At 41.4% G+C, this 24,090-nt stretch overlaps 1 protein-coding gene across 1 annotated transcript in view; it reads left to right on the top strand.

Annotated features, from left to right (window-relative positions):
* LOC128442933 (adenylate cyclase type 6-like) overlaps positions 1-23,724 on the top strand; it is a 38,259-nt gene extending 14,535 nt beyond the window's left edge. Inside the window, 21 exon segments of the mRNA XM_053425574.1 lie at positions 6,486-6,635; positions 7,241-7,362; positions 10,433-10,544; positions 11,483-11,610; positions 11,694-11,852; positions 12,336-12,477; positions 13,292-13,420; positions 13,508-13,536; positions 13,621-13,768; positions 13,858-13,955; positions 14,816-14,903; positions 15,002-15,118; positions 15,736-15,894; positions 16,002-16,177; positions 17,392-17,415; positions 17,506-17,535; positions 17,850-17,982; positions 18,137-18,400; positions 18,890-19,094; positions 19,195-19,319; positions 20,854-23,724. Coding sequence (XP_053281549.1) covers positions 6,486-6,635; positions 7,241-7,362; positions 10,433-10,544; positions 11,483-11,610; positions 11,694-11,852; positions 12,336-12,477; positions 13,292-13,420; positions 13,508-13,536; positions 13,621-13,768; positions 13,858-13,955; positions 14,816-14,903; positions 15,002-15,118; positions 15,736-15,894; positions 16,002-16,177; positions 17,392-17,415; positions 17,506-17,535; positions 17,850-17,982; positions 18,137-18,400; positions 18,890-19,094; positions 19,195-19,319; positions 20,854-20,982 — 2,667 coding nt within the window. The 3' untranslated portion in view covers positions 20,983-23,724.
* Positions 23,725-24,090: the final 366 nt, after the last annotated feature.

Genomic DNA, 24,090 nt, shown 5'->3' with positions numbered 1-24,090 from the left:
TTATTCCAAGTCAGCGTGAAGCGACCTCTGTCGTCTGCAGCAGCTCCGGGCTGTTTGAAATTAAACAGCGCAGTAAGGACCAGTCAGTCAATTGACAGTTTGTTAAACCCCTCCCACAATCAATAGTCATCCAGCTGTCTTTCAACTAATAATTATTTGTATTATCAATTAAACTTTTGAATATTCGATCAGTTATTTGGTCAATAATAGAAAATTGTGAAAAATGCTCTTTACAGATGTTGAGATGTCAGATAAAATGTACAAAACATATCGTGGAACGGACTAAGGCCTTTTTATTAGATGGCATATTCCTGAATATACTTTGGTTTCAGGGCTGTTATTGGTCTTTAAAAAGTTCCTTCTGCATTTTAACCATTTGCTTTCTTTTATGTCATAAAAGTTATGTCATAAAGATCGTAAGGACCTACAGGAACTAGAATTTATTCACATGTGAGAAGCCTCTGTGGACGTCTGAGCGCTCCTCCAGTTTGCAGCTGTGATCATAGGTTGCAACAAGTCATGAAAACAATGTGTATAATACATATTCTTACTGTGGTATGTTGGTTTAATGAGCTTGTAAGACAAAGACATGAGACCCTAACCCCTGACCCTCCTCGGCAGGTCCCCCCCCCGCTGCACCCTCCCTGAACCTGGGTGGGGGGGCTGCAGGTCTTTGGAGCCAGGCTGTGGAATGTGGGTGATAGTTGCTAAGTGAAAGCTGCGCTGCCGTCTCTGATAATTCACAGTCTCTGTGGGTGTGAGTCTCGGGCCAACACTAAGCAGAACCTTTCACAAGACTGAGAAGGAAGCACAAGCAGCGAGAGAGGGAGAGAGATGGTGTTACAGTATAAATATAAAATCCTCATCACATCTCCATCTCCCATGCAAAATGACTGATGCCTTCAAAGTCAACTCTCTAAAAGCGATGATCAGACGGGACAGGTCACCTGCCGCTGTGTCGTGTGAACAAAGTGAGAAGAAGAAAAGAGACACGGGCATGTTGCTCTCTGCAGGAACCTCAGCCAGTTTCATTAAGATTTTTGAAATGGAATTGGCTTTGAGTGCTGATAATTAGTCACATCCTTCAGACTGTGGGCACCACACACACAACACCTACTGTACCATCACTTACTCACCTCCTATGGCAAACCAGTTGCCAAACCACTGCTTATTTACATATTTGGCTAACAGAGCTTAACCATCATCCGTTTTGAGTCATGTCTCCGTCCGCTTGGCAAACACAAGTCGGATTTTAGCTCCGTTTCTGCTCCTTACCAACTCCTGTGGTGGAGACAGTTGCCTGTTGGTAACTAAACGGATGCTAAGAACAGCGAGAGTGAACCAAAACACTTCATACCGTCATGGAGGTATTGGAAAATTATCAAAAAAATACAATCTCACAGTGTTAAAGAACGTGGAAGTAAATTTCTGGATTGACACCAAAACTTAATGGTTTCTTCCCTGACCCATTCTGCAGCCCTCCATCAGGTCTTGTGGTAATCCATCCTGTAGCTTTTGTGTAATCCTGCTTAATATCAGACAAACGCAAAAGAAGAAAAACTCTGTCGGAGGTAATAAATCCTCCGAACACTTCCTTCTGTCTTTTTTATATCTTCCATAAGAACTAGACAATCCGGAGTAGGATTGTTGGGCCTATTGAGAGCCGTTCCGATTCCTTTTGGATTTCTCACAGTGAGCGAACTCCTTCACATGCGAGCTGCCATATCATCCATTGCTGATGTGAACTATTGATTATTTCTGCTTCATGTAATTTCCTCCTGATACATTAGATCTGTGTCAGTCTCGCAGGAAGCTGTTAAATGTTCCTTTGGTCCACATTCTCCCACGATGCTCTCTGCTCTTTAAACCCTCGCCCTGACCGAAGAGGGGCCGGATGGCCTTAAAAGTCAATGTTTATAGACTCACTGTCAGGACAGCAGACTTCCTGTGAAAGTAAATAGCCGGTGTGTTAAATCCATCATAAAAATTATAAATACAGATTCTGAATATTCCATTACCCCCCTCCTGTCATCTTGTGCTCGTCCAGCTCGGACACGGTAGCTTCACAGAGCTGACGTTAGACGTGGCTGTCGAGGCGTCACCAGTGATAGGCCGCTGATATCAGTTTCCTGCCACATGTTTCTTTAGACATCTGTGTTCCTCACTCACACCGCCACACATCATTATCACGGAGTTCCACTGGTTGCAATGTCCCATCTATCCATCAAACTATCAACTGGATGAGCGTGACATTTCGAGCAGGCACTTGTGAGCTGAGGCTTCTATCATTGGCTGCGTGTGAAGACCGATTGCGTAACAGCGGCGTGACCAGACTGTCCATCTGCTGCTGGAAAAATACGTTCAATCACAATCCCAGAGAAACAATGACTCCAACGGGTGGATCCTCCTCTGGGTCAACCTGTCCCGGGAGGCATCGTGCTTTGGCAAGCAACGACACACGTGATGCCTGAGTATCGAGCTTCAACTGAACCGAAAGGGGAATCAAACTTTGTCGTGTGCGACAAGCTGATGAACGCAAATCAAGGGATTTCTCCTTTGATTAGATCATCTCCTCTTTGATTGATGATATCCTGACTTCTCTTCTTCTCGTGTGTCACCATCGGGCTGAGATTCAGAGATTTTAGTGAAACTTCTCACTACTACTGCTGTTATTGTACAAACCTTAATGCCCCTTTAGGATTCACCTTAATAACTTTATTATTATAACATTTTATAAGACAATATGTCCTAACAAAGAAAGTTTCAAGTAATTTATAATTCAGAGGGATGTTTTAAAGAGAAATAATCACTATATAAACTTAAATAAAGTATAGCATGATTAGAAGGAAATTAATATTAGGTAACACAAAATGTTACATTCATAATATAATATCCTAACTCCCTTAACATCCCATTTCTCGTCTTAAATCTCTCCTTTGCATATTTAGGGTTGTTAAAATCATATTAAGTCACTGTCCTACACACATATATTTCTGTATCAGTTTGTTGTGTTTCTTCATTGAAGCTGCATCTTTCAAACTTCTACATCTTCTGATAAAGGTGTACATTATTTTATTTAATTATACATGCATTAGATATGTGTGTATACAGTATATAATTGTATGTGTATATTTATTTATACAGGGCATATATTCTGAGCGTGCACACACACACACACACACACACACACTATGTTGATCATGTATTGATTATGTCTCCATATCCTCCCTAAGCTGTTGGGGGCTTTTTGTAAAATACATTTTAATCTATGCTGTGCTGAATGGCCACTGTCACTGCTGTGTTTCCTGCCTGGATCAGAGCATCTCTTACATAATGCCATTTTGATATCCAGGGATTAGGCTGAGGTCCTCTCCCCAGACCAGCCGGTTTGTCGCCCTCGGGGAAATGATAACTGCTGTAATGGTTAAAAATAAAATTATAGGATTTTTTCCAAGGACGTGATGTTCAATTCCTGCTTTATTTTCATCTTCATAAAACTTTTGATAACTCAGAAGATCATAGTGTGTAGTGGTTGGAAAGGTAGAGGCCGACAGGATGAGGCAATCAGTGCTGAGTTCTGATAAATGAGCACAGAGGAGACGAGCAGGTGCGGCGGCCTCGCACTGAGAGCGTGGCGGCGTGCACAGGTAGCCGGTAAACGCTGCCGAGCAGGACTCCTAAAGTGGCGAGGTGCTGCTGCTGCGTAAACACAGGACCTTGCTGTGTACTCTGTCAACCCACTAGCCCTTGCCCTCTTGAGAAAAGCAAGCAATTAGTTTAAGCCTGTGAGCTCAGACACCTGGAGTGTGGGACGCACGTCGAGTGAATCTCCACAGAGAAACACGGACGGCAGCTGTCGCATGTGCAGAGAAAACACACGTCCACACATTGACTGGGAGGTATTCACCTGCAAGCACCATGCTCCAGGTTTCACTTTTGTCTGGTGGCTATTTTTACTTGAACAGTGAGAGTAATGTAAACAGAGCGCTCGGAGCTATCTGCCTAATGTCACTGTGGCCTATATCTGTCCTGCTCTCTGTCTGTCTCTCCGTCTCACTCACTCTTCTTTCCTTCGCCGTCCTCGTGTTGTCTTTGTCCTTCCTTCATCCCTGATCCTCACCCCCTTTTTTCCTGCCTATCCTCAACATTTTTCCTATTTGTCTGTGCTGTCCATTATGCTGCCGGCCTATTATTTTTAAACCTCACCCCTTGTTTGCTTTCTTTTCAACCCGTCCATCCATTACCCATCTGCTTCTGTTCCTGCGTCTGTGGTGCATATGTAAACTATGTCACCTTGGGTCACCTTAACTCGGAATTGCTTTTATAGCCATGGTAAATACTTTTCATTTATTGCCAACGAGTCTCTTTTGATGGGGGAAATGTTCTCGACATGGGCAATTTCTAGATTGCACCATGTTTTTGTAGCAAGTACTGGAAACACGGCATAAACAGTTACCCTGATTGGAATCTGAGAATATGAATGAGGCATAATCGAGAAAAATCAGGATGTAAGAACTTCAGACAACATTTTGATCCTTTTCTTTTATACATATTTCGACAAACGTTCAAGGGAAACTTGAAAAGCAAAGGAGGTAATGCTCATCGATGGATAAAACACGTGAGGTTGAACTGTGGTGATCTTCTGAAGAAGAACCACGGAATTTATTAATCTCTATAAGACATTGTGGCTTGTAGCTTTCTGGTTTCCTTTTCTAGTGACCAATCGTGTTTGTTCAGACTTTGGTTGCAGGCAGGTAAACAGTCCGTATGGGCTTTTTAATGCATCTGCATTTATGAGCAGATATAAGAATTGATCTGAAATGTCGGATGGACCTAAAACACCAACAGAATGTATTGTTGCTTGAGTTTTGTGTAGAAACATGTTCAAATCGGGGTGAAAACAGAAGACGGTTTCCTGTCCACTGTCTGCCTCAGAAGCCCTGTGTATATTGGCCGTCGTCCCCAGAGATTAATTCATCATGAGACGATAGCCAATGGGTGCAGATTTTTCTTTACAAGAAACGGAAAAAACAACCTGCATCCTGCTGAAGAAGTTCTTTAAACCGACTTGGTACCAAAAAGGTTATGAAGGTTCATCATGAGCTGCACAGATGCCTTGTTATAAAAAAGTTATTACAACATAACCCTAGTCCTAATCCTTCTTTCAATTCTCTGATTTCCATTTTCTAGTTTTCTAGTTTTCACGTGACAAAAACGTGCATACCCTTTTAAAGCCCCATGAAAGAATCTGTGTTGTATTTTCTGCAAAAAGTGTCTTTCTAATAATGAAGAGTTATAATAATAACAGTAATTCTTAAGCAGAATTATTTAGGAAAGGCCTGAAGCTATTATTTATCATTTCAGTTTTCCAGTTCTGCACTTCCTTCTGGTCCACGCTCCCAAACCTTAGTGTCCAAATGTAGCCTCTAGAGTGAAGAGTGTAACATCCAGGCAGTGAGCGAGAGCCACCTCTCTCTCTCTTAAGGAAGTGGCTCTCTAACGGGTCAACAGCATTTCCACCGTGCAGTCAGGGACTGTTGTTTGGTCACAGGAGGTTTTTCCCCAATTGCAGCAGCAGATTTAATCCCTGACGCTGCTCAACAGGCGGCAGCAGACGAGCACGCTGTAAAAAATGATGAGGTGGTCAGTGAACTGAGAGGAGCAAAGGGGACGACTGATCCCACAAACGGGACCATTTCCTGTCAGAGGAAATGTTTTGTGAGTGTGTGTACTTGTGTGTACTTGAAAGTATATATCGGGTTCAAATACTCAGCAGCTCCCAGTAAAGACATTTTCCTTTTTTCTCTTCCTTAAAACATGGAAGTACGATGCAGTTTGATCCTTTAAATAAACTTAGAATAAACAAAGAAAGCTGTCGAAGTCTATTTTGATCATTAAGCCGTCATCTTCCTCCTGGACTTTTGAGACGTCCAATCAGATCTAAGCTATTCACTTAAATCCCTCCAGTAACTAAATCTTGCTCATTCAGTTTCACACAGAAAAACGCGACTATAAATATAGATAAAGACGCTCTAACTTGAGTTTCACTGTGACTTGGATCCACAAGCAGCTTCCTGAGAGACACAGGGAACAGGTGACAAAGGAGGTCAACAGGGGATTTAAATTCACGCCACTAGTATCATAACTTTGCTCTCTCTGTCTGCATTAATGTCCCTCGCATCGTCAAAGGCTCTATTAGGATTTAAGGTTAAACTGACAGAAAACAACATCGAGGCTTATTTCAAAGATAAACATGTTTTTTTTTATTTACACTTTTGCATCCTATCTTTTGTACTCATTCTGAGGGTTTGATTCATGAGACTATTTTATCAAGGAAGTTATATCAACTACAACCACACATAACTAAAGCACTTGCACTGATCTATTTTATACAACCTTCTCCCTCTGGCATCTCACAGGTTTCGCATCGTTCTCTTTCCGTCCTCATTTTAAATTAAATCGTTTGTTTCTCCTCTTCTCTTCAGGTGAGCGCTAACGTCCTGATCTTCCTCTGCACGAACATCATTGGAATCTGTACCCACTACCCTGCCGAGGTTTCCCAGAGACAAGCCTTCCAGGAGACCCGAGGATACATCCAGGCCAGACTACATCTGCAGAGGGAGAACCAGCAACAGGTGGGCAGGCACGCACACGCACACACACACAAATACACACACACAAACACAGACACACACACACACACCCACACCCACACACGCTTTATAGTTGTGAGGAAATTCCTCAACAACAACACTAACCCCAACCCTAGACTGTATATAAAGACAGACAACATGATAGCTTCCCAAAAGTAAAGCCAAAATGTCTCAATCGCCCTCTGGTGGCTGACTGCGGTATAGGTTTATAAACTTCACGTCCTCCATGTTAGTGAATGGGACATGGGCCAGACTAAAAAGTAAAATTACACATCATATTTTTTATATCACACTGATGGGTTCATTTTCCGCCAAGTTTGGTTTTGATTAGTTATTTGACACTACAAAATTGGGGGGGAATTTCCTGATTGACAGCTTAGACTGGCTCAAGACTCCAAACAGGCAGGTTTAGAACAGACACTGCTCTGGTGTTCACAAACGAAAACAAACTGATTTAATGTGAACATGCTCTTGTCTGTAACTCAAAACTGCTGTCACATGATTAAAAAGCAACACACACACACACAAGCAGAGACAATATTGTGACGGACAAAATCTGCATTTTGCTTCTTCTGTGTGTTTTCCAGGAACGTCTGTTGCTGTCAGTGCTGCCAAGGCATGTAGCCATGGAGATGAAGGCTGACATCAATGCCAAGAAGGAAGATATGATGTTTCATAAGATCTATATCCAGAAACACGACAACGTCAGGTCAGCCGGGACACTGGGTTTTTACCCTGTGATTTGATGTGGATTTTAGATTAATCATCAACCTGCATGTGTTTTCTCACCTAGTGCAAAACACAGTGACGGCACGTTCGGTCAAAATGATTTATAATCTGTATCTGATCTGTTTCACGGTTAGAAATAATATTCGGTAATGCTTCATTTTACAGGTAGTGTTTATTCCAGCTAATTTCCTGGAAACTCTCCACATAATTTGCCAAACATTAGCTGGTAGTTTATTTTTAGTTACAAAGATATATATTTACTTTCGTACAAATACAATACATTTTTACTGCCTCTTTATTAGACCGTAAATGAGCCACACTGAGTCACTTTATCTCACAGGTCTGGTTTGAGGAAATCAGATACGATCAAATATGTTTGAGTCCCGTTAATCTGCTGCAAAAAGTGTGTTTTATTTTATTTGTTCGAAACACAAACCTTTCATCCTGCTGGAAACGAGATATCAGGACAAACATCAGCTGAATTATTAATAATTATTTGCCGATTACTGAGCATCACTGTTCAACGACTGGAAACTTTACGATTTTTAATGAACTACTACATTTCTTGGAAATAAATACCATTTACAATTTTTTGGGTGTAAAATTGTTTTTATTAAAAGCTTTCTGGTTATTTAACAGTTTGTCAACCAGGCTAAAATCATTAAACCCTTTGCTCTCAGCTTGCACTCTATGTATAGTCTCTATTACATCGTATGATACCAAATCGACCATAAGCATATCAGCAACAAGCACACCCTTCGTTTGTCTTTAACTTCCTGTCCCTTCAGGAAGTGGGAATGTTCTGCGTTGTGTAACTTGACGTCTGCTGCCTGTGATCACCTTCCACCTACATTATAGCAAATATTTGAGTAGTTTTATGCTCTGACATAGGGAGTGAAGGACTAACAGAGCTGGAAGGAAACAACAAAGACGGGCAAACACTAGCCGCTCTTTACGTAACCGCTCTGGAATCAGCTAAGTCACTCGTAATATTCACGGTGACTGTTTTGTAATGTTCTGTTTCATAACGACATGATATCATAACATGTTGTTTTCACTGTGTGATGATACAATATTTCCTCATCCAAGATACAATCACAGCAGAGACTCATCTGGTTTTTGTTACAGTATCACACACACACAGTTGTCCCATGACGTGGGCTTCAAGGCAAAGTATCCCGAATCATATCATGAATAAGATATATTACAGTTTCCCTAAATTCAATCATGCAAACAACTACATTACAAACATTCATAGATATCAGTCCCCCTCATTTTTTTTCATCAAAATCCATGAATTATTCCCTGAGAAACCGGGAAACCCGATGCCAAAGAAAGTAAATCCTGGTTTGGCCCCTTTGTCCAGATCTCTGCCAACATGTTATGATTTCTCTCTTGGCCGATGTCTAATCCTTTCACAGAGTTTCGTGGAAATCTTTTTAATTGTTTTTGCGTAATCGTGCTGACAAACAAACAAACAAACAAACAAACAAACAAACAAACAAACAAACGGATATGTGGAAAACACCCTTGGCAGAGGTAAAAAAAATAGAAGCGACTGCATAACACCAACTATGATCATGTCATGTGACGTCATCCTCAAAACATAAAAATTAACGCTAAGCTGTTATTCATTAATCCTTTAAATCGAAAACAAAAACAAACACATTCTTTCTGAGAACATTTCACACACACACACACACACACACACACACACACACACACACACACACACACACACACACTACACACACACACACACACACACACACACGCATACAAGCGCGCACACAGTGTCAGCAGAGGGTAGAGTGGTTTGGCAGAGTGGAGGCTAATTAACATTAGTGAGGGAATACTTAATCACCAGCAGCCAAGATAAGATAATCCCTGAAGATGGAGAGCTTCAGCACACATTCAATTACAGCACTGAGCAAACACATTGCACACCACAGTCCCACACACACACACACACACACACACACGCTCAGATCGCCTTCAGAAGACTTTAAGGTCAACATTCCTGCCTCTCTCAAGGTCAGCCGCCCTGATAACAACACAACATGACACAGATATGAAACGTTCATACCAAACCTCTGAAGATATTTGTACAGTTTTCAGACGGGACTCGCGGTTCTTCTCACGAGGAAGTCATTTTAGTTCCAGTGCAGCTGACGCACGTTTCAACCTCAGTGAGAAGCCGCTCACTCCAGGCTGGAGGTCGGGTTTTGTGCGTCCAAACATGAAAGGTTCATCACAAATGTGTGTTGTAACTACTGGTTGTAGCCGCCGCCTTTTAATTATACCTTCTTTATATGTTACTTTATTTGTCTCTGCAATAACATCCAGCTGGATGAAGGATAAACACGCCGCTCGCCAGTTAGACAGTCACATGGTTTCCTTCCACTGTTTTTATTTGTCACTCGTAATGGATCACCTTTATTCATCACCCTTTGAGTGTAACGTGAATAAAACTCACCTCATCCATGAACATGTTTTGAAGCCGAGTCACATCAGGTTATAAGAAAACAACTCCCATGATCCCGCGCTGCTTCACATCGTCTCCAAACCACGTCTTCTGTTATGGTTTTAAGCGGGCGAAGCAGCATACTATACATACTTTTAAATTACATAATTAATAAAGGGTTACTGCTAAACAATACAAATTATCACACTGACTCTGCCCCCCCCCTTGCACATCATTTATAATTGATATATTATTGGCACTATCACCAATCACTGCACCTTAGCATCGCAATATATGTTACTGTATATATTTGGTTCTATATTGTTGTTTTTATATTGTTGTTTTATGTTGAGTGCACCAACGAACGACACCAAGGCAATTTCCTGTATGTGCAAACATACTTGGCAAATAAAAGGATTCTGATTCTGATTCTGATACTAACCCAGCTCTTGTAGTTTATTCATGGTTAACATGCCTCCTGTCACAAGGTGGGAAGGGAAATATTTTATTGCGCACCTCCTCCTGTAATGTTTGTTTGTTTCTCCCTCTCTCACCCCGTCTGTCAACCTCTCTATCTCGCCCACAGTATCCTGTTTGCAGACATCGAGGGTTTTACCAGCCTGGCCTCTCAGTGCACAGCTCAGGAGCTGGTCATGACACTCAATGAACTCTTTGCCCGTTTTGACAAGCTGGCATCGGTAAGTCACTGCAGTCACTTGTCTCCAATGTCTGACGGCACACGTCCACACACGTCCACAGGCTCAGGCTGTCTCTGCCGGCCTCCAGGACCTGTGCTAAGCTACGATAAACTAACAGTGTCCTGGCCACAGATTCATGCTTAAAGATTTGGCTTCATAAAGTTCAAAAGTTCACTTGCAACAGGTTTTTCTTCCTGTTTATCATAAGACACATTCCGTTAAAGTTAAACTAAAGCTAAAATAAAACTACAGTAGTTTCAGTTAAACTATCAAGGGGGACACGTCTGAGGTTACCAAGTTTGTATTAGTAGCTCAGTAAGTAAACACTGCAAGAGGAAACTAAAAGGAGGAATTTGCATAATATAATTTGCATAAGCAGGTAGTTGAAGTGGGAAACATAATGATATGTTTAACTAACACTGCTGAATATATTGTCTTGATATATAAACTGTGAAATACACTGTGGTTTAATGCAGAGCGAGGAGTTCTGACCACATAGGTTTCTCTGAAAGAGTGATTCTGATTACTTTGACCAAAACCTGTTCCAGTGTTTAAAGTTCTTTGATGTAATCGTATCGTTTTATATAAAATGGTGCTGATGAGCCAAACGATGAAGTATTTTGATAATTATGAAACTTGCACACTGAAGTATAAGTTAACAACATTATCGTGACATCATTTAAACACATGCAACATCTTCTGATCCCGTGTAAAACGACATATTATTTTAGTCACGTGATATTACAACTGTATTCTCTTAAGTGTAGAATTAATTTTGTTAAATTACACTTTATTCTCGTATTACAAATGTACTCTTGTAAAATTGAGATATTATCCTCAAGTTACTATCTGTTTACGTGACCATTATACTTCTAAACGTTTCCTTTCCTTTGTCCTCTCCTCCCCTCTCTCTCTTGCTTCATCTATCCCTTCTTCAGGAGAACCACTGTCTACGTATTAAAATCTTGGGTGATTGTTACTACTGTGTGTCCGGGCTGCCTGAACCCCGGGCCGACCACGCCCACTGCTGTGTGGAGATGGGTGTTGACATGATAGAGGCCATCTCGTGAGTAGAGCTCCCGTTCGTACGAGCGTGCGTTTGAAAAGTTTTGTCCTCTGCTGATCCTCTGCTCTGTGGCTCCCCTGCAGGTTGGTGCGCGAGGTGACAGGGGTCAACGTTAACATGCGCGTTGGCATCCACAGCGGGCGCGTGCACTGCGGCGTGCTCGGACTCAGGAAGTGGCAGTTTGACGTGTGGTCAAACGACGTCACGCTGGCCAATCACATGGAGGCGGGAGGCAAAGCCGGGTGAGAGGAATAAACACGGGTTCTTAGAAAAGTCTGCAACATACAAACTTTTCCATCATTGATTAATCTGACTTTTTTGAATTTTCTGGATTAATCAATTAAGCAGAATATTTTTCTCCTTCTTACTTAAACTGTTAAATTTAGTTTGTGGGAATATATGTAGTTTTGTTATTATCTGTTTATAGTGGAGCTGCAACTCAATTATTATTTTTATTGTAGATTTATCTGATTATTTTCTCAATTGATTGATCATTCGATTAATTTACCTTTTCAACTGACAGCAGAACGTGTTTCAACTGACCAGGAAGTAAGAGAAAACTTACTTCCTGGTCAGTTATGAATCGTTATGAAACATTTAAATCTCTTTTCCCTGTAAGACATTTATTTATCAAGTCAACCACAACAACAAGCCCAATGTCAGACTTTTCAAACCTGTGTGAAAAACGTCCCTGTAGTTTGATGTGATGTTATTTGTCCCTGCAGGCGGATCCACATCACTAAGGCCACGCTGCAGTATCTGAATGGAGACTACGAGGTGGAGCCGGGCTTCGGAGGAGAGAGGAATGCGTATCTGAAGGAGAACAGCATCGAGACCTTCCTGGTCCTCGGCTGCAGTGAGAAACGGGTCAGTGCACGAAAGACGCACACGGCTCAGGTTTACAAATTTAAACTTGAAACTGAATTGAGAATTTATTGCAGTTTTCCAATTGAGGCCAATAGAACCCACTGACGCTTTAGTGGGTGTTCAGAACAGAAATGGCCCAAACTTTAAAAGGGCCGTGTCGAAGCGGGGGGATGCTTTCAGTTCTTCAGACACAGTGGTTCATAACAAACAGAGTTTAGACCCACGCTACAGATCCCATTTAAATGAATGAGGGGGCTGCTTCATTTCACACAGGGAACAGTTGGTATAATGCTTGTGGTGTGTAAATAAAGATAGATGACATAACTCCTCCCCAAAAGTGAGTCAAAGCTTCTTTATCACCACCTGGTGGCTGGCTGCAGTGTAGGTTATAAATCCCACTTCCTCCATGTTAGTGGATGGGACATGGGACACACTAAAAAGGCCAAAGAACACATCAAACGCATTTTTCTTATTATTTCTTAGGTCACTTCTTTAATGATTTTTTATTTTGGTTTTAATTAGTTAATTCATGTGATTAAAATGGAGTGAGACATGATTGACAGCTGAGACTGACTCAGGATCAGACAAATGGATGTATCAGCGTAGATTCTGTCTCCAAATGTGCAAAATGGCAGCGTTTGTATCCCGTAGGTTTCAGCTTTAGATTAGAAATGGAGATGCGTCATCCATCTTTATGTACAAGTCTTTAGTGGAGACTTGCAGGTTAACAGTGAGAAAACTGTAAGAACTTCTATTAGCGTTCCCTGTGTGTTGAGCGAGTTACTCAGGCCTTCCTGTTCTTGCCTCTGAGCAGAAGGAGGAGAAGGCGATGATGGCCAAGATGCAGCGGGGGAGAGCCAACTCACACGAGGGGCTGATGCCGCGCTGGGTCCCTGACAGAACCTTCTCCAGGACCAAAGACTCTAAAGTCTTCAGACAAATGGTGAGGCTCAACATCAACACGCTCCTCTGTGCCGACAGAGCCAGGCTGCCTGAGTCCTAATTTGTGTCCGTCTGTTTTCTTCCTCAGGGGATTGATGAGACCTCCAGTAAAGACAAGTGAGTAGTGACTCTGTTAATGTGTGAAGGGAAACCTGCTGTTTTCTCTATCGCCCGTCTGATCTGCGTCTCCTCTCTTTGCAGCCGCGGCGTTCAGGAGGCCATGAACCCGGAGGATGAGGTGGATGAATTTCTTGGGCGAGCCATTGACGCTCGCAGCATCGACCAGCTACGAAAAGACCACGTGAAGAAGTTCCTGCTCACCTTCCAGACCTCCAGCCTGGAGAAAAAGGTTCAAGTTAAAAAACCTCCGATTATTTCCTCTTCTTCTTCAACTGGTTCACGTTCTAACGCTCTTCTTCTCTTCTTTTCCTGTCTTAGTATTCTAAGAAGGTGGACGATCGCTTTGGAGGCTATGTTGCTTGTACTCTACTCGTATTCTGCTTCATATCCTTCATACAGATCGTCATCTTTCCACAGTGAGTACTGCACACATCATAATACCACAATGTAAATCCTTAAATATTTCCTGTCTGTGTTATTTGGCTCTTTTTTTACATCTGTAGTTTGGTTCATTTGGTTTGGACCAAATATGAATTTTCACCTTTTAGTTCTGGACCGGTTCACACTGACATAGTGTTGCAAAGTGGAAGGATTCATTACGGTAGAACCCTTTAACTTTTGACTTACCGTTTCATGAGGAACGTGAAATAGGACCAAAGATATAGAAGTTGAATTAAGGAAATTAATTAACTTGTTTTTCATATAAAATATATTTTATTAGACAATAATAATAGCTCTAGCTATAAATGAAAAAACATATTTTCATATTGGTGCATATCAGCAAACGAGTATCGTAGAAGAGCTGTTCAGTTAAATTTACTTACTTAGTCTCAAACTGGGATTAATAACATGCAGAAATATTATATCTGCCTTTTAACAGACTGACTTGTTAGTGCTGTTAAGTTTTTATTGTGGACCTTTCAAAATACGAAGAGTAGAACACAAGTGAACCTCTTTTCTAACTCATTAGGGGAAAATCCTCATACTGACTCACTGACAAGCTACCATTGTTACAGGTGAATATATTGAGAGGCTTATACAGAAAGCTAACAGATCCTAAAAACAAATGTAGAGTCTAACAGTCCTGTGGTTAGTGGGTTTTGCTCTCACAAAAAAAAAAAAAACACAACAAACACTGTAATTGTTCTCTGTTGCCTCCCGGATTAGCCAGAGTTGGATCGACAGCTTTTACACCAGCACCAAATGAACCAAACCGAACAGACGAACAAACCAGGAACGCTGAGTTATAACATTCCTTTCTGTTGTGTCCCTGCAGCACCCCAGTCATGCTGGGAATCTACATCAGTATCTTCTTCATTCTCGCCAACATCCTCTTCATCTGTGCCATATACTCCTGCATCAAGGTAGCGGAGCTCATCGTGCAACATGAACACAATCCTGGCTCGTGATTTCTAACCACTCACTGTAAATGTGTGTTTGACCTGGGGTTTCTGTGCTGTAGCTCTTTCCAGCTGCGATGCAGACTGTTTCAAAGAAGATTGTCCAGTCTCGCACCAACAGCACCCTGGTTGGAGTTTTCACCATTATCCTCGTCTTCATCTCTGCCTTTGTTAACATGGTAAGTGTGAAAGTAACTGCTGCTCAAACAACGTCCTCTACATCAAGCTGAATGAAGTTTAAAAACACACCGAAACTATCCGTGTCCATATTGAGCATTTTCAAGTTTTGTTCGTACAAAGCTTTGTCCACAGTGAAGCCAAAACTGACCAAATCCTGATTTCATGGTGTGATATCAATACACGTATACAACAGAAGCTCTGATACTGGTATTTAGAATGTATCTCCACTTTACTGGAGACAACTTTTAACTTTTACTCCCCACGTTTGATCACAGATTTCTGTACCTTCCTCTTCTTGTATGTTGTGTAATTTTTAGAGTCAGTACTCTTATACTTTTACTTTAGTAAAGATGTTAAATGAGTACTTGTATTTAACTCAAGTAGCTGAACGTCTACTTAAGTAAAGAATGTCTCTATTTTGGCCACCTCTGGTTAGTTGTCATGAAAAGCTCCATTTACCTCATACATGCTAAAACAGAAGATGTTTGTGGTATGTTCATCTGGACAGAGAGAAGCTCCTGAGAGAAGCAACCTGTTTTTAAATCCAAAATCTCAATCAACCAGTGATACGTGTTGAAAACTGTCACAAACATGTGTGCACGTGTGTTTCCTGCAGTTTGCTTGTGACACGACGAGCTTAGCGACATGCGTTGCAGAGAAGCTGAACACCACTGCAGCCCTGGTGACGCCCTGTCTGATCCGCAGCTTGAATGTGTCTGTGGAGGGGGGTCTGGAGATCTGTCCCAGCAATGGCCCCTCCTGCCCCTTCCCTGAGGTGAGTTCATCTCACGTCACCATGTTTTAGTTTGGGTGTTTTTTTTCTTCTGACATGTGCTGTGGATCATACCTCTGTGTGACGCCGCCCTCTCCCACTCCTGTCAGTATTTCAGCTACAGCGTGCTGCTGACGCTGCTGGCCTGCTCGGTGTTCCTGCAGATCAGCAGCATAGGGAAGCTGGCCCTCATGCTGCTCATCCAGCTCATCTTCCTGCTGCTGGTGGAGTGGCCACAAGTAGCACTCTTCGACAACGCCGACCTCTTTGTCACCTCCAATGCCATGTGAGTGCCACGTGCTGGATGCACATAGAGAGAGAGCAGGAGACAGGATTAGGATTTTAGATCGCACATAGACTTTTTTAAACATTTCCTCAGCTCAAACAAATTCTTGGTCATAATCTGTCTTGTTTACTTCTTTATTAATATCATATTTCCTGATATGAAATAATCCTTTAGTTTCTTAAGGTTAAAATTGTAAATATAATCTGGAAATACTGAGTAATTTGGCACAATTTGTTAGTGTTTTAGCATTAAACCATTAAAATCATCATTTGATATCAGTTTTTTTTCCTGATTCTGTTCTGTGTTCAACTTTTAAAGCACTTTTAATTAATCTATTATGATATATTGTTGGACTCTGTGTTTATCGTTCGGGTTCGGTCACACACGCACAATTTTGTCAGTGGCAAACTTTTGCCGTCTGTTCATTTCCATCTGAGAGATGGAGGGGGCGTATAAACATTCGCTTCCTGTGGCGAGAGGCGCATCGCAGCACGGCTTCGCATGGAGTTTAACTTCGGTGAACTTTTCATATCCAGTCTTCAATAAAGGTTTGCTATCTGGAAAGGTAGAGGTATCCAAAAACACTTATGTAAAAAAGGCAACAAAGCAAATTACAGGAGGAAACCACGAGGAATACACCTGACAGGACAAAGTGGAGAGGAGGGATCGCAGGGTTTAAATAGGAGTCACCAAGATTCAGGTGCAGAGAATCTAAATAATCAGGGAAGGGGGGGAAAGGGAGACAAAGACGGGATGTCAAGTGAGACCCAAGGGTAGGTAACAAAATAAAACAGGAAATAACTGATTGTGCAAAAATGTAAAGAAGAAAACTCCGGCAGCACAGTGGTGGTTTTACCATTTGGAGTTCGCATGTCCTCCCCGTGTCTGTGTGGATTTTCTCCTGGTGATCTGGCTTCCTCCCACATTCCAAACACATTCAGATTGAGATTGGGGGGGGGCCTTTGTATGTCTTTGTATGTTGGTGTCTCCCACCTCTCGCCCAATGTCTACTGGGATTCGCTCCATTTCCATTTGAATGGATGGACAAAACTTAATCAAGGTGTATACAACAGAGACACAAAACCAAACAAGGAAAAAACAAGATTAAAGTCCATAAACACAGAGTCCAACAAAAGTCAACATTAAGTCCAATTTGACAATATTTATGGATGAATTGCAATATATCGTGTTTAATAATCTGACTTTTTTTTCAGTGATTTAAATGAAACCAATCAATGGTAAGATCTACAATTAAAATACTATCAATATAATAATTATAATTTGTTCTATTTAACCAAATGTTTCTTTTGTAATTTCTTTCCTTTTAGGTCCAGTTTCAATGAAACTTCAAACCAGTGGTAAGATTGTTTTGCATTTGTAGATTTTTATCTCCTTCTAATATTTCAGCACCTTTAATAAATTTACTCATTTACTTAACTACTGCACTGTTCAAATATTTCTGTTTGGTGTTGTTGTAAATATCTACTGTATTACAAGTCAGATTATTATTTACGTCACTACAAAGTGCTTTACAAATAAGAGATTAAAATACACAAACACAAACAAACTAATTAAAGTATGACTACCCATTACATTAATACAAAGTAGAAATAGGTACAAATAGTTCCTGTATCTTTAAACATAGTGTGACCATGAGTCTGTCTCTCCACAGCCCATTTGTTGTGACCAAAGTGTCCCTGAGGGTCATGACTCCGGTGATCCTCACAGTCTTTGTCCTGGCACTGTACCTGCACGCCCAGCAGGTCGAATCCACTGCTCGCCTCGACTTCCTGTGGAAACTACAGGTATGTACCGCTCCACACCACTAGAGGGCACCATTTGACTTGAACTGCAAACAGGCTGTTAACACTGCTGCAGAGGCCTCAAAGTTCTCCATGAAACAAACAAACGTGTCATAATAAGAGATGAACACATCTAACCAAGACGCTTCACTCCCAGGCCACAGAGGAGAAGGAGGAGATGGAGGAGCTGCAAGCCTACAACCGTCGCCTACTCCACAACATTCTGCCTAAAGACGTGGCCGCCCACTTCCTGGCGCGTGAGCGGCGTAACGACGAGCTGTACTACCAGTCGTGTGAGTGCGTGGCCGTCATGTTCGCCTCCATCAGCAATTTCTCCGAGTTCTACGTGGAGCTGGAGGCCAACAACGAGGGAGTGGAGTGTCTCCGGCTGCTCAATGAGATCATCGCCGACTTCGACGAGGTGAAGTATTTGTAAAAAAATCTGTGTGTTGCTGTTATTCTGCAGATTTGACCTCTGCTCAGTCAGTCAGTCCTAAAACACACGTCATCTTAGGAACATGTAATCAGATTATGCTGGCACAAAGGTCAAAGGTCAAGATCACGGCAACTTCACAAAACATTGAATTGAGTTTTTTTTTGTATATCTAATTGAATATAATAATAATATTTTATATCCAAAAGGTCAAAAGTCAATTTCACTGACATCATAATGTCCTGCAGAATATGAAGCACTGTGTGAATGGTTGTGTGAACAGGTGGATGGCAAAACTGAACTGTAAAGTGCTTTGAATGGTCATCAAGACCAGAAAAGCACAATATAGACACAGAGCATTTTACTATAATGTTCAGTAGAAACTACTCATCATTTCTCACCATAACTCAGGACGAGAAGGAGATGAAGGAGATACACAACAAGCCCTGATTAAATTTTTCCTAATTTGGGTCTCAGATCATCAGTGAAGACAAGTTCAGGCAGCTCGAGAAGATCAAAACCATCGGCTCCACCTACATGGCGGCCTCCGGCCTCAACGACTCCACCTACGACAAGGAGGGTCGCTCCCACATCACTGCACTGGCCGACTACGCCATGAGACTAAGAGAACAGATGAAATACATCAACGAGCATTCTTTCAACAACTTCCAGATGAAGATAGGTACGGGGATATGAACGCTCTCTATCTGACATATTAATGAACTAGTAAGAAAGCAGTTTTTATTGATGCACTGTGATGTATTTCTTTCTTCAATTCCCAGGTCTGAATATTGGACCTGTGGTAGCAGGGGTCATCGGGGCACGGAAGCCTCAATATGACATCTGGGGAAACACAGTCAACGTGGCCAGTCGTATGGACAGCACGGGTGTACCTGACCAAATACAGGTACCACTTTCTGTCTAACCACTTTTAAAATTCATCCCAAACAGGAGTTTTAAATGCAAAACACCAATTATATGTTTCTTAAGTTAAGGTGACAATAGAATGGGATTTGTTTTAATAGATTTTCAAACTAGAATGACACTCAAAAGAGCGCACACGTCCGCCTTGGCCCATCAGTCCCCTTAAATTAAATAAAGCTTCACCAAATTACAAACACTCATAGATACATATCTCCTGAATGTCTTTCATTAAGATCCATGAACTATTCACTGGAATGTCAATGCCCTATCTCGCAATTTCAAATAAAGTGACAAAAAACATTCCTGGATCCTCCACCTGAACCGGAATTTAAAGAGGTAAAATTGTCCCTAAAGGCCGGCGCCTGGTTCTGCAACTATGGCTGCCTCCTTGTCGATGGACTCGTTTTAAATGGTTCTACAAGGGTTGCGCGTGTTGCAAAGCAATTCACCGCCAGAACATGTGACTCCGGAAAGGATGTAGTTAGCAGACCAATCACAGCCTTGCGGGCTGCGTAGCTTTGTCGTATAGTTACAAAAATGTTGGGACGCACACAAGGGGCTCCTGCGCTTGCGAGTCATTGCTTGTCTCTGAAAACTTAGAACCATGCCCCGGCCTTAACCCTTAGATTCTTCCCTGAACAAACATAAGTAACATTATTATTAATTTAAATTTTAAAGACAGAGTTATGCTCCTGAGTGAAATTCTGGTTGTAAACTATTCATTATGCCTCACAGCTGAGAATATTTACCTCTTCTTCAAGCAGCCAGGTGACTGCAAAACAAACAAAGTCAACAGGTTTGAGGAAATGAAGGTTTTCCAGTTTGTCAATTGTGAGCCAAAGGCTGTTAAATTAAATACCAGTTTGTATTAGTGTGTGGATTCCTGACAAGAGCCCGTCAGGACCTGTCGAGGCTCAGATAATCATTTTGAAATGATATTCAGGTTTTGGGCGTGTACATCTGGGCTGATATTTCGCAGTGCACATGTCTGCAATCTGAGAAAACAAATAACCTTGCGTGATAGAGAACAAGCTCAGTGCAGCTTACATCAACTGCATCTGGTTTGGATACAAAACACAGAGAGCCTCTCGGCTGGGTCGGGCACGGTCAGGTGTCTCTCAGGCTCAGACGGATTCAGATACAATAAATGTGACTTGAGCTGCTCTCCTGTGAGCGTGTGTAAACATTGCCCATATTCTAAAGAAGTGCACCTCTTAAAATGCACTGTTTTATTTTGAGCAAATCAAGCTATACACACAGAAGTGACATATTATCTTACTTAAAAAGCTGATATGACAAACATTTTAGGAAACAGTTGTCTGATTAAACTAAACACGCAATACATAGGAAAACACTGGCATCATTAAAAGTTTATTTTCTGGCCAACCTCATATATGGAACTGTGACTGGCTCAAAAATAATTGTTTACTTGATTTTTAAAAAGTGAATATGATATATTTTGGGTAAAATTCAAACGTATCCCTTGACTGTGCCTCCTCCTCCTGCTCTGCTCACAGGTGACCACAGACCTCCACCAGGTGCTCGCAAACAAAGGCTACGTGCTGGAGTGTCGTGGGGTTGTGAAGGTCAAAGGTAAAGGGGAAATGACAACCTACTTCCTGAATGAAGGACCGCCCAACAGTTAGCAGCCGTGGCGACAGCAGATGCTGGGACAATTCCCACGGCCTGGACACGGCACCACTGGGTGAGGACTCACAGTGTGAGGGCGCGACTAAAAACTAGAGATGCCATCACTCGGGTCCCCAGCGAAGAGGAGAGAAAACCCTTTCAGGACTCCAAAAAGGAAAGTGTTCTTGATGAGAGGAAAATGTTCTCGGTTGGCAGCCATTTTGGCCCACATACATGTTGAAGGACAAGTGTTTTTCTCATGTCTAGCCTCTCTCTCAGGCTTCTTGAAAGATGCAAAGTCTGTTTATTTAAAACAACGCCTTTTAGCCTGTGTCAAAAGAAGATTAACGCTGTACATAAGGCTACTTTTTAATTTTACTTTGTGTTTTTTTTTTTCCTCTGTATTTTTTTTATTTCATGAATTATGAACAGGTACTCATATTTTGTTTTCTGGATTAATTATTTATTTCGATCTCGATGTTTTGTGCAAAAGGTCCTTTATGAAGAAGTGTGAATACATACGTGCACAAATATCCAGTTTATTACACGATTATAAGTGTGTATGTACATGCATATTTGTGTGTGTATGAATATATGTATAAACTGAGGAGAAATATATTGACCAAAGACTAAAGTATTTACTAAAAGCAAGGCAAGACATGTTTGATATGTTCTCGCTAAAGTCAGCAATGACCACCGCCTCTGTTTTTTTAGGCAGCAGACCTGAACCCTTTGTGTTTTTTGCCCGACTGCTGGCAGCAAAGGCTGCTAGGTTATTTTCATAAAATGTGTACAATTTATTTATTTTGTCTGTCATTCAGGCAGCAAAACGCTGATCAAATATGTTCTAAATTATAATGTTGCCCTCAACCTCTAGACAAAACTGCTAAAGATGACTATGGATGTTATTGGAAAGTGAAATATATATTTTTATCTCCGCTCTCTGAGGAGTTTAAATAGCTTCGACTAGAATTAGGATCCTCCTCATTGTCATTTTATGTCAGGTTGGTTCCTTAGAGCTTGAGCAGCCCGTGCACGGCGGGTTTCAGCCATAACAGTATGTTGTCAACTATGGCTCCTTCCCTTTCAGACGAAGTATTTTTTGGTGCAAATGGAAATGAAGGAACTTAGATCAGAGAGTGGTTCCAGAGCCATCGGGACAGGATAGGTGGGCCTTGGATTTCAGCGCAGTGATCCCACACAACCTGATTCTTCTATGAAGAAGAAATAGATGAAGGAAAAAAATATAAATATATTGATTTTGACTGAATACTGTGCTTTGTAATCCAGGAGGGGCATAACTATTTTCACTGTGAGGTTTTTAATGATACAACAAAACTGCTTTCTTGCCAAACATAACCGCTTTGAAGCATGTCTGATTGTGGTATCTTGTTTTCATTTATGTTTGTTTTAATGTAGGGTATTTTGTATCACTTCTGTATCCATCATTTGTATATTCTTAATGTTGTTATTATTATTCTGATGATTCTGATTAATTATTAAGCTTATTATGATCATTTCATTCCAATGATAAGGATCAAAGACCAGCACGCTTTCTAGTAAAACGCCAGTTGAAAAGCTCAAGCTCACTGGTACCAACTGATCAACTGCAGCCAATGAATTCAACTGTTCAATCCTAATGTACAATACAGTATTTCAACTGGTGGTAGGTGTGATGATCATGTATAGATAGTAATAACCATTAGCTGCCTTTGCAGCAGAGCCTGAGTGGTGTATGCTCACGTAAGCATAGCAGTAAACACACATTTACAAATGATTCACTGTGCTTTTTATTTGATTTACGCCACTACTGCAGTATTGTAAATCTCAGTCAGACTTTGAAATGAGCTCTCCCGTCCCTACATTAAACTTCAAGGTAGTAACATCCCTGGTGTAACACTATGTGAACAGGACAGGCAGAATTAGTTTGGCCGACATGCATACTTCTTTTATTATTTCCCCCCCGCTCAGTCTTTCAGTGGAAAAAAACTACTAACTGAGTTTGATTGCCTTAAGTTAATATAAATCAAATTGTAGAATAACACTTAACAGGAACTGTGCCTGCTTGCTCTGTCTGGACGGCTGATGTTTGAACGGAGAGAACGGGATAAGGGCTTGTCGAGAAGTAAACCTTCTAATCATCGCGGGGATCTTTGTTTCTCCGGCTTTCGACTTTTGTTATCAGGGGAGAATCAGCCCTGACTTACAGCTCTTCCGCCACACTCTAACAATGGCATCCAACAGTTGATCATGTTTGTACCAAAGCCAGCTCACGCAGCCTCGTGCTATCGGCCCCCTGCTGTGCAATGATACTTGGCCTCGGGGAACAGTGGGTGCGCCACAGTACAGCAATGTAAGGGAGATTACCAACTATCACGTGAACTGTGACCAATGATGAGAGATTCATATAAGCAAAGAGTTTATAGAATGGACATGAGTTTATAAAAAATGTGCATTGTATGTATCCTATTTCTATTGGCTGTCCATAGACTTGTGTTGATTGTTAACTCTTGGGATGTTTTTTGGGGGGGGGTATGAGAGGGGAGGAAGGTTGTCCCCATACTACTGAAACAGTGTTTTGCTCAGGCCTGATGAATCCTTCCGCATTTGTTTTTGTTTTTTATTTGTATTTTCCCTGAGTTGGAGGAGTTGTGAGAGGGGAGTGTTTTGCAAAGCTGAAGGACGAGACGAGTTGAGGACTATGACAAAGAGAAAAATAACATTTCCCCTTGAAGAAAAAATAAAAAAAATCAATGGCTGTTTTTTGTGGTCATATATTTAATTTTGGTGTTGAATGTGCTGTGGATATGTAGCATCTGGTGGCTGATGGGAACTGAGGGATATAGAAGAAGTGTGTTTACACATATGTTGAAGTCACAGCTCACTGGTTGCTATTCCAAACATGTCCTCCACAAAAGATCAAATTTCTGTCTGTGTGGTTCTTTCTTTAGAAGAGACTCTTGCACAAGTTTCTCACTACACATTACTCATTTATATGCGGATGACAGACTGATATTCCCACCTGAACTAAAATGATGACTTTACCCTCACAAAACAACAACTTCAACTTCATTCTCAACATTTATTCTCATAATCTTCAGACCCCCCCCACCCCCTCCCGTAAG

This window comes from Pleuronectes platessa, chromosome 6 (genome assembly GCF_947347685.1).
Source record: "Pleuronectes platessa chromosome 6, fPlePla1.1, whole genome shotgun sequence".
Lineage (NCBI taxonomy): Eukaryota > Metazoa > Chordata > Actinopteri > Pleuronectiformes > Pleuronectidae > Pleuronectes > Pleuronectes platessa.
Note: the sequence above shows the minus strand (reverse complement) of the source record. Positions and strands in the feature narration are given on the sequence as shown.